Source organism: Erpetoichthys calabaricus, chromosome 9 (assembly GCF_900747795.2).
Source record: "Erpetoichthys calabaricus chromosome 9, fErpCal1.3, whole genome shotgun sequence".
In the NCBI taxonomy this organism is placed as follows: Eukaryota; Metazoa; Chordata; class Cladistia; order Polypteriformes; family Polypteridae; genus Erpetoichthys; species Erpetoichthys calabaricus.
In genome coordinates, this window is record NC_041402.2 from 111,231,240 (window position 1) to 111,248,162 (window position 16,923).

Below are 16,923 nucleotides of genomic sequence, written 5' to 3' on the forward strand. Positions count from 1 at the left end.
TAATGTGATGTTGTTAGATTTTCAGATTCTTATTCTGTTTTTAATTTATAAACTAAAAAATATCAAGAACTCATGTCCTGCGAGACAAGACTTTGTACCAAGAGATTTAACCATGCCTGGGGCCAGAAATAAAAGACAGAGAGTAGGACAGCTGCTGTACAGGCTTTTAAATGTTCGAAGTGCCGAGCGAGATGCAGATCACGCGGTACAGCAGCAATCCAGCAGCTGATTGAGCAAAGAGGAGGTAAAAAAAATATTTGATTCTCATTGTATCACTGTTTAAGAGGGGGTTTCGGAGGAGCAACCGGATCTCCTTGGGGTGCGTTCAGTCCCCCTCTTCAAAACACAAGTGGCAAAGACGCGAAGAGGCTGGCGCATAGCAGACCTGGGGGGTTGGCGAGCGAAGCCCCTAATGTATATATATATATATATATATATATATATATATATATATATAGTATATATTACAACTGAAAAATATACCTATGAGTGTACATGTAGTTCAGTATTCTAATGTCTAACATATTGTTATAAAAACCCTACAGTGAGCAGTTTGTATGAAAAACAAAATAAGAGTGAAAAAGAGTTCTACAGACAAGTCTACCTTATTTTACAAGCAGGAATTTCCTCTGGACTAGTGTTTGCTGTTGAGGGAATGTCAAATCACATTTTTTTGATCATAACTGTAAAGTAATTTAAAGTTGTGATTTTGCATGGAATCTATTTATCATGAATAAAAATCAAGAGCATTATTTTCACTCTTATCTAGAGAAGCACTATGGTATTGGTCTGAATTAGAATCAAGCGTGATACTGTTCTCCATCTTTTTCATTTTTGAAATCATAGAAGCAGCAACAGTGTTTCTGTTAGCAGGTGTTTCCATAGTAAATACACAGTCAATGTTCTGATTCTGCCCTGTAAGATGATGGATCTTATCAGTTGCTGGGCTTGCTAATTCCTGGTAGCTGAGAACATGAAAGGTTGAAGGATGAGCAGGTACACTTGAAAAATGTTCTTCAAGAAAAGTCATATCTGTAAATCTGGTTATGCTCCTGTTCTGCAGGCATTCAACTAAGGTGTTTTTCAATCTTCTACTTTCTTTAGCAGCTGATTCCCAAACAATCTCCACTTCATTTTCAATTTCCCTGAAAAATAAACAATGGTAATAAACTATGTTTTACTGAGACTAATCAATATTTCCTTGGATTGGAGAAAGGAGATCAGAATTATTAGATAGATAGATAGAATATGTAAAGGATATTACTACCCACAATTTATAAAATTGAAAACAGAATATATCCTAGCTGAAAATGAGGGAGGTATCCAAGTATAATACATTGCACAAAGATACTTCTTCACAAATGTGAATCTTATATTCTTAAGCAGTGTATAGCACAAAGCTATGCATAAACACAAACCAGAAACTGCAATTTGGGCAACTCACATAAAAAAATAAAGGTTTTAAGGTTGATATTGATATGTGTGCTTATAACTCTAATACTGCATTCATTTTCATACAACATTTCATCCTGCAAGCATGTGTGCCATTTCCTCCATCTCCACTGTTTGGCAAAATTTAGATACTTTCGGTATTTATTTATTGTCACTAGTTTTTACAGAAGGCCAAACAACCTTGGCAGAAAAAGTTAAAAGTTCTTGAAGCAGAAAAGGAAGGAAAATTAATTCCCAATGAAGAGAGAGAGTTTACTTAAAATATACAATATATGTAAATATTTCATAGCTAAAAGTAAGCATACAAGAATATACACAACATGTATTCAAGCATTTAAATTTCACAAATACTGTATATAGAAGCATGTAAGCATAGAAGTTATTTCTCAATTTTCTCATACTTTTTTTGAGCTTACAGCCATAAGCACTGTGCACACATACAATATCACAGCCATCTTTCCAAGAGCAAGCAGGATGTGCTGTTATGGCTAGTTATGATGTACTTAACAAAGAACTATTTAGAATTGTGCTGTATTGCAGTTACACTTTTTCAACTTGAGTGGCAATAAAAAATACATACAAGCACGTACAGATTAATCGAGTTTTAAACAGCTACTTTCTGATCAGCAACAGTAGAAGGCTCATCCCTTCTTTCTGAATGTCTTATCATTTACATATACTGTAATACATATAATATATTGCAACCAAACCGCCACCATAAGCTGCATGCCAGTGTAGAAAGAGTGAGGGTCCCAGTTTCATTCTCCAGACAGGTTGCCAGCAATGTGTAGAGATACGTACAATTGATGAGCAAAGTTCTTAACTCAGCAGTTGAGCTGTTTCTTTCGTATAGACAAAGGCACATAACTTATGAATTCTGTGTTCCTGGCTTAGATAGATCTTTTACCTCTTAAATAAAATAACTTATGAATTATGATCTTTCAATTCATGCTTTAAAGATTAATACAGTTAGGTCCATAAATATTTGGACAGAGACAACTTTTTTCTAATTTTGGTTCTGTACATTACCACAATGAATTTTAAATGAAACAACTCAGATGCAGTTGAAGTGCAGACTTTCAGCTTTAATTCAGTGGGGTGAACAAAACGATTGCATAAAAATGTTAGGCAACTAAAGTATTTTTTTAACACAATCCCTTCATTTCAGGGACTCAAAAGTAATTGGACAAATTAAATAACTGGAAATAACATATTCATTTCTAATACTTGGTTGAAAACCCTTTGCTGGCCATGACAGCCTGAAGTCTTGAACTCATGGACATCACCAGATGCTGGGTTCAGTGTGCTTTCTTTTTATTCAAGAGCTCAGTTCGTTCTTCTCTTTGGTCATAGGCAGTACTGCAACTTCTCTTTGAACGTTTTGTGTACACAATGTCCTCAGTTTCTAGCAAAGTTATGTCTACTGGGTTGACTGGTGGTAAGTCAGCTCCTGCTGTTAGCAAGACATGGTTTTACATATGGTCTCTCTCTCTTGATCATGCACTGTTTATTCCTCAGCAAAGCTTGGACTAATGGCAACCTTGTCTGACTTCAATACAGAAAAGTATTCCACCCTTCCAGTCTAGCACAATTGTTGCCATTTGGAGTATTGAGATTTCTTCTAACTCAGTTGCAGCCACACTCTGCACAGCGAAATCATGAAATATAAAATTTCAGAGCAGGTGTTAAAAAGCCAGTGTTGGTGCTTTTTAGACAACACTTTGTGTATGTAAATTAGCACTATTTTCATCAGTGGAGAGTACAATTCTAATAATTAAACTACTTCCACACTGTTTGGTCAAGGTCATGCCCCAAAACCTTTCTTTTTTCATGAACCTCCTCCACTTTTTCTTTTGCATTTGAAGTGACTTTGCACAGATTATAAAAAGGTAAAAAAAAACTGTATGGTTTTTGTTTTGTTTGTGAAATCTAACATCTTTTTTTCAGTTTAGTTTAACCGTCTAAAGATTCAAAGGTTTTTTGCAAGTAGTTATTTAATTATGGCCTTTTCTCTTTATAGTTTTCCAAAGACACGTGATAGTTTAGGATTTTATATAAATATAAATTAAATATAAAAATTAATTCTCCAACTTTGTTTTTAAACTGTTTAGTATTAGTGTAAGCATTTAAGTGGTGCAATGAAAAGTTACATAGATTGGCGTTTATCTTTACTGTCACTGCTACTTTTTGAGCAGGAACAATGAATGTCATTGCATTGTCTCAAAAACATTTTTATATGCTGCTGCTTGTCAGTTTATTGTTAGACTTTTCAAAATTGGCAAATACTCAGAGTATCACCAAGCAAATCTCCAATTACATCTAATGGCATGAAGACATGCTTTTTGGCTCGTTTCAGGACTCTTATTTTAAAAACTTAAATTTGTGAGTTACAGCCCAGATTCGGGTGCTCTAAGGATATTCATCTATTGTGAATGAGTTAGCATGGTGTTCAGCCATTTATTTTTTTTATTCATACAAACAATCACATCCTTGTGGGCAGACGCTTGAGGCTCTTGCAAAACTGCGGGGTCTACAGAAGTGTCCAGTTTGTGAATTCTGACCACAGACTTGTTGTTGCTACTTTTGGGATCCAGCTTAGGTCCAGCAGGTTACCAACTACTAGGAATATTAACCTGGACTTGGCCAGACTCCAAGACCAGGCTGTTTCTAATGAGTTTGCATACAGTTTGTGTGAGGAACTTGCAGATTTCAGTACGACTGTCGATCCTAATGTGATGTGGGAGACCTTCCGTGACAAGACCCTGAAGGTTGCCGAAGGTTGTGTTGGTGTTACTGGTGTTCCATCTCACAGGGCACCCTGCGATATCATCGAGAGGAGTCGCAGCTCACGGCTTACTGGCAATTCTGGTCTGTACTGGGAACTGAGAAGGACAGCTGTGTGGGCTCTGAGGGCAGATAAAGAGGCATTTGTTAGAGGAATCTGGCCGCAAGTGACACACTATATGTGGTCTAGCGACCCACGTCTTGCTTACAGAGGAATCGAAGCATTACGCACATCCGAATCTGTTCCTCAGAGAGTCACAGTCATGTCAGCAGATAGAACAGTCCTCACGGATGACACTGCATTTGTGACCCGCTGGGCTGGCTACTTCGAGCAGTTGTTCAAAGCTGATTCTCTGGCTAGGACGTTGGATATCTCTGGGTCCATGGTTCTTGTGGCTGATCATCCAATTAGCTGTGAACCACCCAATCTCACTGAGATCGCACAGGTGATGAACCAGTTGAAGGGAGGAAAGGCTACAGGGATCTGTGGTATCCGGGGTGAACTTCTCCAGGCTGGTGGATCTTTGCTTCCATGGGAGACTGACATCATCCCAAATGACTGGAAAATGCGGGACTTGTCGTCCATATCTGGAAAGGGAAGGGTAATTGCCTGGATTGCGGCAACTACAGCGGGATAACACTGCTCTCGGTGCCAGGTAAGGTCCGTGATAGGGTCGTCCTCAATAGGATCCGTGATCATTTGCTCACCTATCAGCGACCGGAACAGTCTGGTTTTACGCCTAAGAAGTCTACCATCGACCGCATCCTGGCACTGAGGGTTCTCATGGAGTGCAAACGAGAATATTGGCAGAATTTCTTTGCAGCCTTTGTTGATTTTCGTAAAGCATTCGACTCAGTTGATCGAGCTGCCCTGTGGGACATCCTGAGGGTTCCCAGGATCCCCTCGAGGTTGCTGGATATCATGGCCGGCCTATACACTGCTAATGTGAGTGCTGTGCAGAGTGGAGGCAGAACCTCTGTGTTTTTCCCAGTAGATTCTGGGGTTATTCATGAGTGTGTTCTTGCTCCTACTTTGTTCAATGCTTGTATGGACTGGGTGTTGGGCAAGGTTGTGGGGTCGAGTGGCTGTGGGGTCATCTGTTGGTGAAGAAAGATTCACGGATCTTGACTTTGCTGATGATGCTGTGATCTTCACGGAGTCAATAGAGGCTCTGATCGGGGTGCTCGAAAGACTGAGTGAGGAGTCTGAGTGTCTGGGCTTGCGAGTGTCCTGGATAAAAACCAAGATCCAGGCCTTTAATGACCTCTTGGGCACAGCCATCAGAAGTGTGTCTGTCTGCGGAGAGAGTGTCGACCTTGTTGAAAGGTTTACTTACCTTGGCAGTGACATTCATGTCTCTGGTGACTCTTCCTATGAAGTCAGTAGATGGATAGGGAGAGCATGGGGGGTCATGAGGTCGCTGGAAAGGGGCGTGTGGCGCTCCCAATATCTATGCAAAAGGATGAAGGTCCAAGTCTTTAGAATCCTGGTGCTTTCTGTCTTGCTATATGGTTGCAAGACATGGACGCTATCCAGTGACCTGAGATGAAGACTGGACTCCTTTGGTACTGTGTCTCTCTGGAAAATCCTTGGGGACTGTTGGTTGCACTTTGTGTCGAATGAGCGGTCACCTCTGGACTTGTTGGCTATCTCCTAAGCGCACGTGTGAGACAATATATTATTGTATTTGGCCCATCATAACTTTGGCCCATCAGATTTTAAAGTATTGGATTTCAGATCATCACAAATTGTTCAAATCCTTTTTCTCAGAGAAAAATTTCATCCCAAATGCACCATTTAATAATATGCTAAGATGTATCCGTAAAATAGGAAAGCATTGTTTTTTTCAAAAAGTCTGTGAAAAATTTTACTAAATAGTTTGTGAAAAAACAAAACCAAAAAAACCCCCACCAGTACCAGCTGCCTTGCCATTGGGAGAATTTTTATTTTAAAAGATTGCAATTTGGTCTACTTAATAATGTCTTGATGGTCCAGAAGACAGTGAAGTGTTAAGTGAAACTTTCAATGTGTCTTCTGTTAGTACAGCTTCTTGGGCGAAAATCTATGGAACAGAATATCATATTGGAATGTTTATTTGCTTTGGCATCAAAGATGATATCCCTGTCTTCAATAAAATAATAAATGTGACTGTAGTGATGTACAAGTTTTCCTTTCAACTAGTAATGTTACTACTGTATATTTTGATGATCATTTTAATGCATTCTGCATTAAGGAGATAGCAGATAGGCTTAGTCTGATTTGTGTAGATGATCTTGTATACTACAGAAATAACAATAGGCAATTATTATACGACAGAAGTAATGGAACAACAATACAAATATTGTTCCTGTTTGCAATTTTGTAAGATCACTGTAATATTCTAAATTGTAAATAAGTTTTTCCTTGTGAATTTTAAAGTAGTATTTATGACAATGGAAGTGTTTTAAAAGTCAAGGCCTTTATATGTCTCCAGCTGGAAAAGATTTAAAGATCTATACCTGTTGACATAATTTAATCCCCATGCAATCATGGTCCATTCTTATTTGTAGTATATTTAGTTTTTAAACTGATAATTTTAATATGTATATTTGATATTAAAAGTGTTTATTATATATATATATATATATATATATATATATATATATATATATATACACATACATACACGCTTTTTAAACACAGAAAATGTGGTATATATTTCACTGTAAAAATCTAAACATTTGAGATTTTTCGTGGTAACTCCTTATAGTGCTGAAATGGGAAGAGTAAAAAAAAAAATTGTACTCCAGAGTTGGTGTTTTTCTTAATAATACACATTATACAAATCTACTCCTGCATCAGAATCTAAATTAACTTACAATAAAAAAATTGAGAATATAATTAAACCTTGAAAGAAATTCTGTTCATTCACAAGTCTCTGCATTAGAAACTTCAAAGTAAATAAGGGCCAAAAACATATTTGCAGTTTAAAATGCAGGTTACATACTCATTCACTTGGAAATAGAGTTGCTTTGGTGAATGACATTACAAGATATCATTCACAGACACAATATGACAAACAAACATTAGAAAGTGAAGCTTTTAGTTACAGACCGAAAGCTATGGAACAATACCACCTGCCTGCCACCTTGGTCTTAGTTTTTAAATCCAGGATGAAAACTTTCTAGTTTAATATAGCATAAGCTGATTATAGCTGCTGTGTAGCTGTGCAAATTACATCTGTTTTATTTCTGAGTGGTTAAAATAAAAATCATTGCGCTTTAACTTAAAAGAACTAATAAAAATGCCTGGAACTTTCATTCTAACTGGTTCTCAAAGTGGTGGGTGCCAGGGATTTTCTAAGGGAGCAGTCAAAGTGACTTCATACGTCTGTAAAAGTGTATGTAGTCAGGGCTTGAAATCCAATTTTTGAAATTTGAGGGAACTCCCCTCCCCTTAAATTTCTCTCCAGATGGTAAAAGTATGCTGGGATAGAGTTCAAAATTCTGCAATTTAAAAACCACATTGATTTATTTCAGGCATTTTTTTAATGTCACGCTTTATTTTTCTTATGTTTATAAAATAGTAAATAAGGTTGAAAAGATATTATCAGCCAGTCATTCACATAACTTGTTAATTCTGCTACTTTAAATTTAAATAGTTCTTTCATTTTGCATGTAGTGATTTCCTTTCATGTCTTGGCTAAAAACACAGACTTGCCATAGAAAATATTGCATCAGTAGAGTAATTCAAAAAAACATTGAGTATGTAAAGTAGGTTGAGAAAAATAATTCTGCTGTTTTTCAGTACTAGTATAATTTTATTCAGCTTTAAGAGAGTTGAGCAGTTAATATAATGCTGTCTGAATTCTGTCAATTTAAGAAATCTGAGGTATTTAGTTAAAATGTGTTTAACATATTCTTATAGTGTAGGTGGCATAGTGCAAACTGATTAGCACTGCCACTTTAGCAGCTCAGTATATTAGGTTAAAATCCAGCACTTAACTGTGTGGAGTTCGAACTCGCACGTAATCTTTATGCCTCTCTGTATTTTTTTTTTTTTAATTAAAGTAGGTGTGTTTGAGAATTACAATAACTACTATTAGTTTCCTAGTGAACATATTTGCTTTCAGATTACCATGAACTGTTGCCAAAACCAAACAACATTTCTGGGAAACTGTTAGAAAATGTAAAATGATATTGGGGCAAAACAGAGAAGTCCTCAATTATCTGCTTGACTGTCCTTCTTGTCTGAGTTAGAGAGGTAGCATCCTTCTAGAGTCAGTTTTTCGTAATGCTCAAATTATTCTTCAGTGTTGTTTGAAATCTGTGTGTGTCAATGATTTTATCTTTTCAGATTCAGGTTTAAAAGCAGTCAGACAAATATAAACATTTTAAAGAATTGATGATTGTATATTTCTTTAAAATTCTTAACATAGTTACGAATTGGTAGCTGACAGTTTTTGAAATAATAAAAGAATGAATCCGACTATGAATTCACTAAACAATCCAAGTTAGTTTCCTGAATTTCTGCATTACTGGCATGAAAAAATATACTTCAGCCTGCTTTCAGCATTTAGGACACTTTTACCTTGTGTAAAAACTCTGTTAAAAATAACCCCAGGTTATACTATTCCTATGTGAATTGACATATCACTAAATCTGTCACTTGAGTAATTTGAATGGGACTAAAATTACAGGGGTCCTCCAGTAATAACTACTTTATCAAGTGGCTGAGGTGGAAAAAAAAGAACTTTCGCTGCACTGCTTTTTGTACATGCTGAATAAAGGGGACAAAGATGTGAGTGGTGGGGTGGTTATATACCTCTTGTAAGGCAGAAGGCACGCTGATATAAACAATTTATATAAAAAAGTGGGTGTGTGCAGGGCTGTTCCCCACGGAGGTGTGAAAAGACAAATTCATCTAATAAGTGAAAGTTGGTAATGTGTTCTGAACTGACAGTACACGTACATTAGCTATGGGAAATGTCAGTGCAGAGTACCAAGTGTGTCACTACTCTGGTTCAGGTACTGTCTTTACACCACCACTTGGTGTAAAAAAACTAATCCCATCCAAATACATCTTAAAAATTACAGCGGTCCTCTAGTAATTATTACTTTACGCCTCGTCCTACTGTAAAACTAATCCAGTCTGATGGTACGGTTTATAACAGGAAAGTTTATAAAAAAAGGTGCCATAAGCCCCATGTTCTCTTGTGTGACTCCACAAAGCAACTGATTGTCCTATTCCACAGCTGCTTGTTCTAGTCAAGAGAAAATGGCAACAGGAAGGTGGCTTCCCTACCATCATTATCGTATCAATTATATCCTGATTATTACAAATTACTAAATCTAGACAGGCTTTCCTCCATGTTGGCGCTTTAAAATACAGTGTTATAAAACAGTCAACTGATTATGTTTAAAAACTCCTGCTGTAGTACTCTGCTATTTACAATGTTAGTTGAGTTAATATTAGGGTAATTAAAGCCCCCTTGTAAGGAAACGCCACCCAATGTAGTAAATTAAAAGTATTTTAATCCGTTTGTGTTTATTTGCATGTACCATCCTTATAATAAAAGAAAAAAAAACTTTTGTTACTTACTGATTTGTTCCATGGGTGCATAAGTGTTGAGATTGCAGCGGAAGGGGTGGCGTGTGTCTGCTTCCTGTCGTTCTTCGTCCCAGCATTCTTCTGGGGCAGCTGTGGTGTTTGGTGGCTGACACCGGTAGTGGGCATATGAGAAGGATGTGATGTGTTGGCAACGTAGACGTGTGCGGTGCAGTTGGCACATATAACGTTTAGGCTAGATGCATGACTAGGGAGAGCGAGGGGTGTTAGAACTGAGTCAGGTGATGGTTGACCCAGGATAAAAGCCAGTGTTTACACCAGAAACAGGGGATTTCAGTTCAGACCAGGGGCCTCATGTATAACGCTGTGTGCAGAATTTACACTAAAACGCTCCTGCCACCCCCACCCTGAATCCTCCCAGAATTTCACATATTTTAATATGCAAATCAATATAAATAGCCCCTCCTGTTCAGTGTTCGGCTAAAAGACAATGGCAAAAGCATGTGAAAAGAAAGAAAAGAAAGTGGAGGCAAGGAAAAACGTGGTATTTGTTGGATTACGCAGTGGTATAAGCAACAAAGGGTGGTGGAGACACTTGAAAGTTCAGAAAGTCGCACAGTGCCCGAAATAAAAAAGCGGTCAGATATCACAAATGATGTGAAAAGGTGAGTTGCGGCCCGCCGTCTCTTTATTCCGTTTCAGACAATATTACAAAAACTGAACCCTGAGCTGATGACATGATGGTGCTGCTGTGCCACCTTCAGGCGCAGGATGCTCACATACAGTACCTCTCCCTCTGCCTCGGAAACCACTGGGAGGCCAACTGGCTGTGTGCTGACTGACTGTTCTAGAATCATAAAATGCAATAGTGGATGCTGTAAGAGATGTGGCCAATGAACTAAGGAATATAAGGGCTGTAACTATGTGATATTGACTACAATTTAAATGAATTGGTTAAAAAGTAAATGCTGCAGCTCATCACCTGTTTTTATATTCTGCTAATTACATTCAAACGAAACTGTAACACTGTCCGATTTGGCTGATATAATTAGGTGGGTCAGGGTCAAGTTTATCATAGTGCATCTCTTCAGGTATGGGCAAGCTGCGACACACTTTCTGTGGACTATAGAGCAGCACATTAATAGAGTGGAAATGCATTCTTTTTACAAAAGCAATTACATGGCTATTTGAGGTGACTCACTATCTTTAAAAGAACTGCTTGCCTTTTGCCGCACTAGTTGGAAAAAGCACCAGAAACTGTATGGAGCTGCCTTTTTCATGGGTTTTCCAGCTATACATGATGTAATGCCAGCTCATTCTTTTGGTGATTTGTCGCTGGCTGATATAACTGGTCCAGCGCCATTGCAATAGCAATGTGCATGCAGCTGACCACTCTAATTAAATCACAGTGTACGGAAATCTTATATATCTTAACGACAAATGGATAATACCATCCTATACAGCTGGTATGGCACGACTTGGTGACGTTTGTGAAATACTCGATCGGTCAGCAAGTTCATGTTGAAAAGCTCCTGTGGTTAAAAACCTGAGAGTGAACAGAACTTGCAAAGGATCAGGCAAAGCATAATTCTTCAAAGTTTGTCTTTGTGCCAATTCAGCACACAGCTCCAAGAGGATAGCCCTTTGTAACAGAAATTGAGTTAGAAGCCAATCATCATCATAATGTATAAATATACACTCTCTTCTAATTCTTCCTTTTGCGATGTCTTCTAACAATGCTAAAGCAGCTATGGTAGTTGGAACAGTTTGGCCATTCCATGCACAATTATCTTGTTACAGAATGATTATAATCAAGTGAATTAAATTTGTAAATGATATGCAATGCATTTCGGTGTATTTGATAAAACCCATGTCTTTGATGCGAATATGAAAAACAAAGATAAATGACACAGAAACAGTAGCACTGCTTTGATGTTGGGTGCCGCCAGTTTGCAAAACTGAACAGCAACATTTTTGTGCGTACGCACCATTTACACGAGGCCCCAGGAGAGGGTCAGTATGTGAGCAGGGTGATGAATTGGAAAGAAATAGACAGGTATTTCAATTTGCCAGGACAAGTCAGCCTTAACCGTAAGTTTTTGAATAAGGGGAGAAAGCAAGCTAAGAATCATTTTTTATAATTTCTTTATGGATTTTTCTTATTAAAAAAATTACACATTTTAAGATGTTAAATCAGCTGTGTCTAACACCCTTATTGCCACCCTAGGTCCAGATACTTCATGTCCCCAAGTTCCTGCTAATGCCTATGATAGGGACTCTGGGGCATGACACCCCTAGACTATAATCCCTCTGTAATTATATTAAAAAGATGCACATTGAAATACTGTCTGCATTGGGAAGTGTATATAGCACACTCCTAAAATAACTTCCCTAACGCTTTCCACGCAAATCCAGATATTCACACTAAGATATGCCTCACCCAAATGAAGAAGACAGGCATTTAAACTCTGTTTTACATAAACTTTCTATTCTGATTATCCTTCTTAAAAATTTGTACCCATCTATTTTATATGCATCCCTCTTCATTTTTTAGTCAGGTTTATGTTATTGTTATATCATAATTATGCTCAGCTACATACAACTCAAACTAATTTTTTTAAAGGTATTTTAATGTTTTACTTATTTTAGCTTTGCACTTAAACTTAAAGTTAGAATTTATGTTATTAAACACACTTTTACAATATTGTTTGTCCCCTTGTTTACAGTTCTAAACTTGGCCTGTCTTAAACTTCCTGCCACCCCATTCCCTGTTGTAAATAATCCTCAACTAACCTATTCATACACCTCCCCAACACATTGGTGCCTCTCCATTTCAAATGTATCCTGTCACAGTAGAAATGGTTCCATTTGTTCGAAAAGGAATCCCAATGCCCCATAAACATCTATCCTTCTATCCTACACCCTGATTTGAGCCTTCTAATCCCTTCAATCTTACCTAGACAGGCGCATGACATAAGTAGAATTTTGGAGAAGACTACCTTGTCAGTTCTGCTCCTCAGCCTGGAACCAGTTCCTCCAAAACAGCTTAGTAAAGAAAGCTTCCACAAAAGATGTAAAATAATGCTTATTGTTACTTAATTATAATTTTATTTATGCTTAGTTTTCACCTACTTATGTAAAAGCTCTGTGATGCCCTTTCCTATAATGCACTTTCCCTTGGCGCTCTAAGCATGTGCTTATTTTGCTTAATGGTTAATCCAGGGGCTACCTTATAATCATTATCATCAATTTTTGAAATGGAACAAATAACTGCTTATACTGTTTTATTGGGTTTTTCAATGATTGCAGGGGTGGGGGAATGGTCCCTCTTCTAAGTCCAAAGATGTGCCCACATACTAAAATTACTTCTGGGTGGTGGGGTGGGAGAGGGCGCTTTCTAAGGATTGTGATTGTGTACTATGAGAAATAACAGTGTCACCAGTAAGCATACATTTACTGCCATTACTCTTAGGGCAAAAAAGAAAAAAGCCCATACTGTTCACTGGCTCACTTCAAGCACCGACTATCATAGACTGTATAAATCACATTACACATTTATTTTCTCTTGGCAGCGGTCTGTCCTAACATCATCTTAATAATTGTCCATGGATTGTAGAACTTAATTTTCCTAATTTTTTCGCATCTCTGCATTATTTTTAGTTTCTTAGTCATTTAACATTTGTAAAACACATATGTGAGCATTCTGCAGAAAGCATGTTAATTGACAGTGAGATAAATGCATGATTTTTGAACTGACCCTTCAAAAATGGATAATGTTAAGTTTTGTTGAGAAAAAAATTGAATGTTGTGTCATTATGTCATACAGCATACAAAATATAACAACGCACACTGCAAATTTTAACACTGATAAGACAAAAATAGCCAGAACCGTATAGCCACCTAACTCCGCAGTCCATGATTATTATTATAGCATGCATTTTCTTTAATACACAAATGCTTTCAAATAAATTATTTTGCTAAATCAAACACAATAACAGTTTTAGGACATGTATACTATAAGGTAGTTAATTGTATGTGAACATTTACATTTAGCTAAAGCATGTTGAAGCCTATGTGGACTGAGAAGAATACCCACTCCCCATTTTGTGCATCCCTTTTGTGAGAGGTAACAAAAGTGAATAAAGAAATGCGAAAATTTCTCCCGGCTGACAAAAGCATGGCAGTAAGTCTGCTCCTCAACATTGTCAAAAATCCAGTCATGCACCTGCTGTGAATTAGAGGCACAAACATGGCAAATAAAAGATGTCCAAAGGGGCTTCACTGGCCATGCCAGGCCTCCTTTGCCTGCCTGGTAAAAGGATTCACTCCACTGGGGCTTAATTCTAACTACAATAGCCTGCCTTAGACTTTACAGGCCGAAAAGTGATTTAAGCCATTAAAAACAATCAAAAACATCCTAATAATAAATCAAAAATCTCCACATTTAAGATGGTAATCATAAACCCCAGCTTTTGCACAGAAGGGCAAAGAATAACCTTTTTCAATTAATAGATACTTTAATAAAATAAAAATACAAGTAAAATGCTCAAAACATTAAAAATAGGCAAAAGGATATACCCAGAAAGGTAATCCACAGGAAACAAAGTCCCAATACACAGGCCTGAATCCTTAAACAAAAAGAAGAGATAAAAAAATAACCAACAAACTCTAACCACAAGGTAATGCTTGACTGCTGGACATTATTAGAAAGAGAGTACATACTGTAATTACAACCCAAACAGAAAATACATGAAAATAAAACATGTAACTATTCAAAAACAACAATAATAATAAAATACATAAATACACATTATTAATCACAACACCCTTTGGATTATGTACTGCAGTGTATTAATGTCTATTTCATATTACTAAATCACATAATAAAACAGAGTATATGTAATGGTATTTTTGTGCAAAGACTTATATTAATATTGCTACTATATGATCTTCATTACATTCCATATCCAGCTTAACACTTAAAAATCCAGGTATTTCAGAGAATAAATATGGTTTTGCATATTTTCATAAAGTGGCTATCTAACTCACCTGAAACCTTTTATATTTTACCAATACTTTGTTAAGAATACGAGTATCTTAAAGTAAACTTTCACAACTGTTTATCATTGCTTTTCCTTTCCACACTCTGTGCAAGACAAAATTTTAATTCAGAATACGATAAGCAGAGATGTGGAACGAACCCATGTTAAGCTACATAAGCATTGATATATATATATATATATATATATATAGAATATAATATACATGGCCAAAAATAGGCAAAAAAAATAATGTATGCAAAATATCCAGGAAAGAGGTGATGAAAACAAAAATTCCACACTTTAAATATAATAAAATAATAAAATAAATATAATAAACAAACCAAGGAGAATTGTTTGGGATTGGAAGTACAATTTTAGAGCTCAGAGTAATTTCACTATTATCTTTTTATTTTTCACTACCCCTTGACTGCTGCTTAGTTGGTGTTGCCATGCAAGATATGATGAATAAGGCTATAGGCAACAGAGCAAGGCCTAGTAGACAATTTAGCTTGTTTACTTAGTAAACCATCTTACCTTTTCTGCTGCATTACATCATCTACAATGTTCTGCTTGTCTTGCAGAAGCTTCCTGAGGTGTTTAATTTCCTTCTTAAGTGTATCAGCCATGTCAGCAAATTCTTCATCTTTCTTCAATAGATGACCTCCTATGTTTCTCAGCTTGGCTGATGCTTTATTTTTGTATACCTGTAGTGTGAATAAATAAACAGTAAAAATCCAGAAATTACAAAAAAAACCCTGTCAAATATCTCCAGCTGTCCAACTACAATTCGAATACATTATGTCATGAATAAGAACATGCATATCTATAATAATAAAAGGCAAAGCCCTCACTGACTGATTCACTCACTCACTGACTGACTGACTCACTCATCACTAATTCTCCAACTTCCCGTGTAGGTGGAAGGCTGAAATTTGGCAGGCTCATTCCTTACAGCTTACTTACAAAAGTTAGGCAGGTTTCATTTCAAAATTCAACGCGTAATGGTCATAACTGGAACCTCTTTTTTCACAATATACTGTAATGGACGGCAGCTCGATGGCCGTGGGAGGAGGAGTTGAGTGTCACGTCATCACGCCTCCCACGTAATCATGTGAAAAGACTGTGAACGCAGTAGGGACAAATGAAGGAGGAGCCGCAAACAGCGAAGAACAAAAAATTCATTAAACAATTGAGAAGGGAGCGAGTGAAGCATCCAAGCATGTTCATAAGGGAAACAAAGCACGGTGTAAAACGTAAGTTTAAATTAAGTTTATAGAAACGCTCCCGCTGCGGATTGCAATAACGTGAAAAGACTGTGAATGCAGTAGGGACAAATGAAGGAGGAGCCGCAAACAGCGAAGAACAAAAAATTTATTAAACAATTGAGAAGGGAGCGAGTGAAGCATACAAGCATGTTCATAAGGGAAACAAAGCACGGTGTAAAACGTAAGTTTAAATAAAGTTTATAGAAACGCTCCCGCTGCGGATTGCAATAACATATTCGCGAGATAAAAGTTTAATGAGAAGACACGAGGTATAAACGAACCACACGCCGTAGCGCAACGTTAGGGGCAACAGTTTCAACCATTCTATGATCTGCTTCTCGCAACTGAAAGACGGCGGATGGCGGATGTTAGCCGACTTGCTCACCGCAACGTTAGGGGCTTCAACTCTGGCGCTGACGATATTCGATTCTCGAGAGGGGATGCAGTGAGTGTGTATGCCTGATGAGCCCAGAATTAAGGAGAAACACGTGTCGCATACTCTTTGCATTATTTGAAAGTAAACTATTAAAACCATTCTATTATCAGCTTCTGGGAACAGAAAGAGGGCACATGGCGGATGTAAGGCGACTTCCTGACCAACCACAAGCGTAACCTGGCAGGTAACCATCCATAAAGTCAGATTGTGATTCAGAAAACGAATGCCATGAATTTAATTACCACGATCTACATACTGTCAAATAAACGAAACACACGCCGTAGCGGGACAGCTGTGAAAAGCGAGGTTCACAAAAAAACAGATCCTTAACAAATTGTTATTGGTATATTTTTGATCCGTTTAAAAAGGGTTTATTTTCTTCTTAAAAAATTAAAA

At 37.2% G+C, this 16,923-nt stretch overlaps 1 protein-coding gene across 1 annotated transcript in view; it reads right to left on the reverse strand.

Annotated features, from left to right (window-relative positions):
• Nucleotides 1–482: 482 nt before the first annotated feature.
• Nucleotides 483–16,923, reverse strand: part of cep89 (centrosomal protein 89) — a 416,738-nt gene continuing 400,297 nt past the window's right edge. The window contains exons 17-18 of the mRNA XM_051931539.1: nt 15,361–15,530; nt 483–1,145 (exon numbers count right to left, since the gene is read on the reverse strand). Of these exons, the coding sequence (XP_051787499.1) occupies nt 728–1,145; nt 15,361–15,530 (588 nt within the window). The 3' untranslated portion in view covers nt 483–727. The remainder of the gene's footprint in view (nt 1,146–15,360; nt 15,531–16,923) is intronic.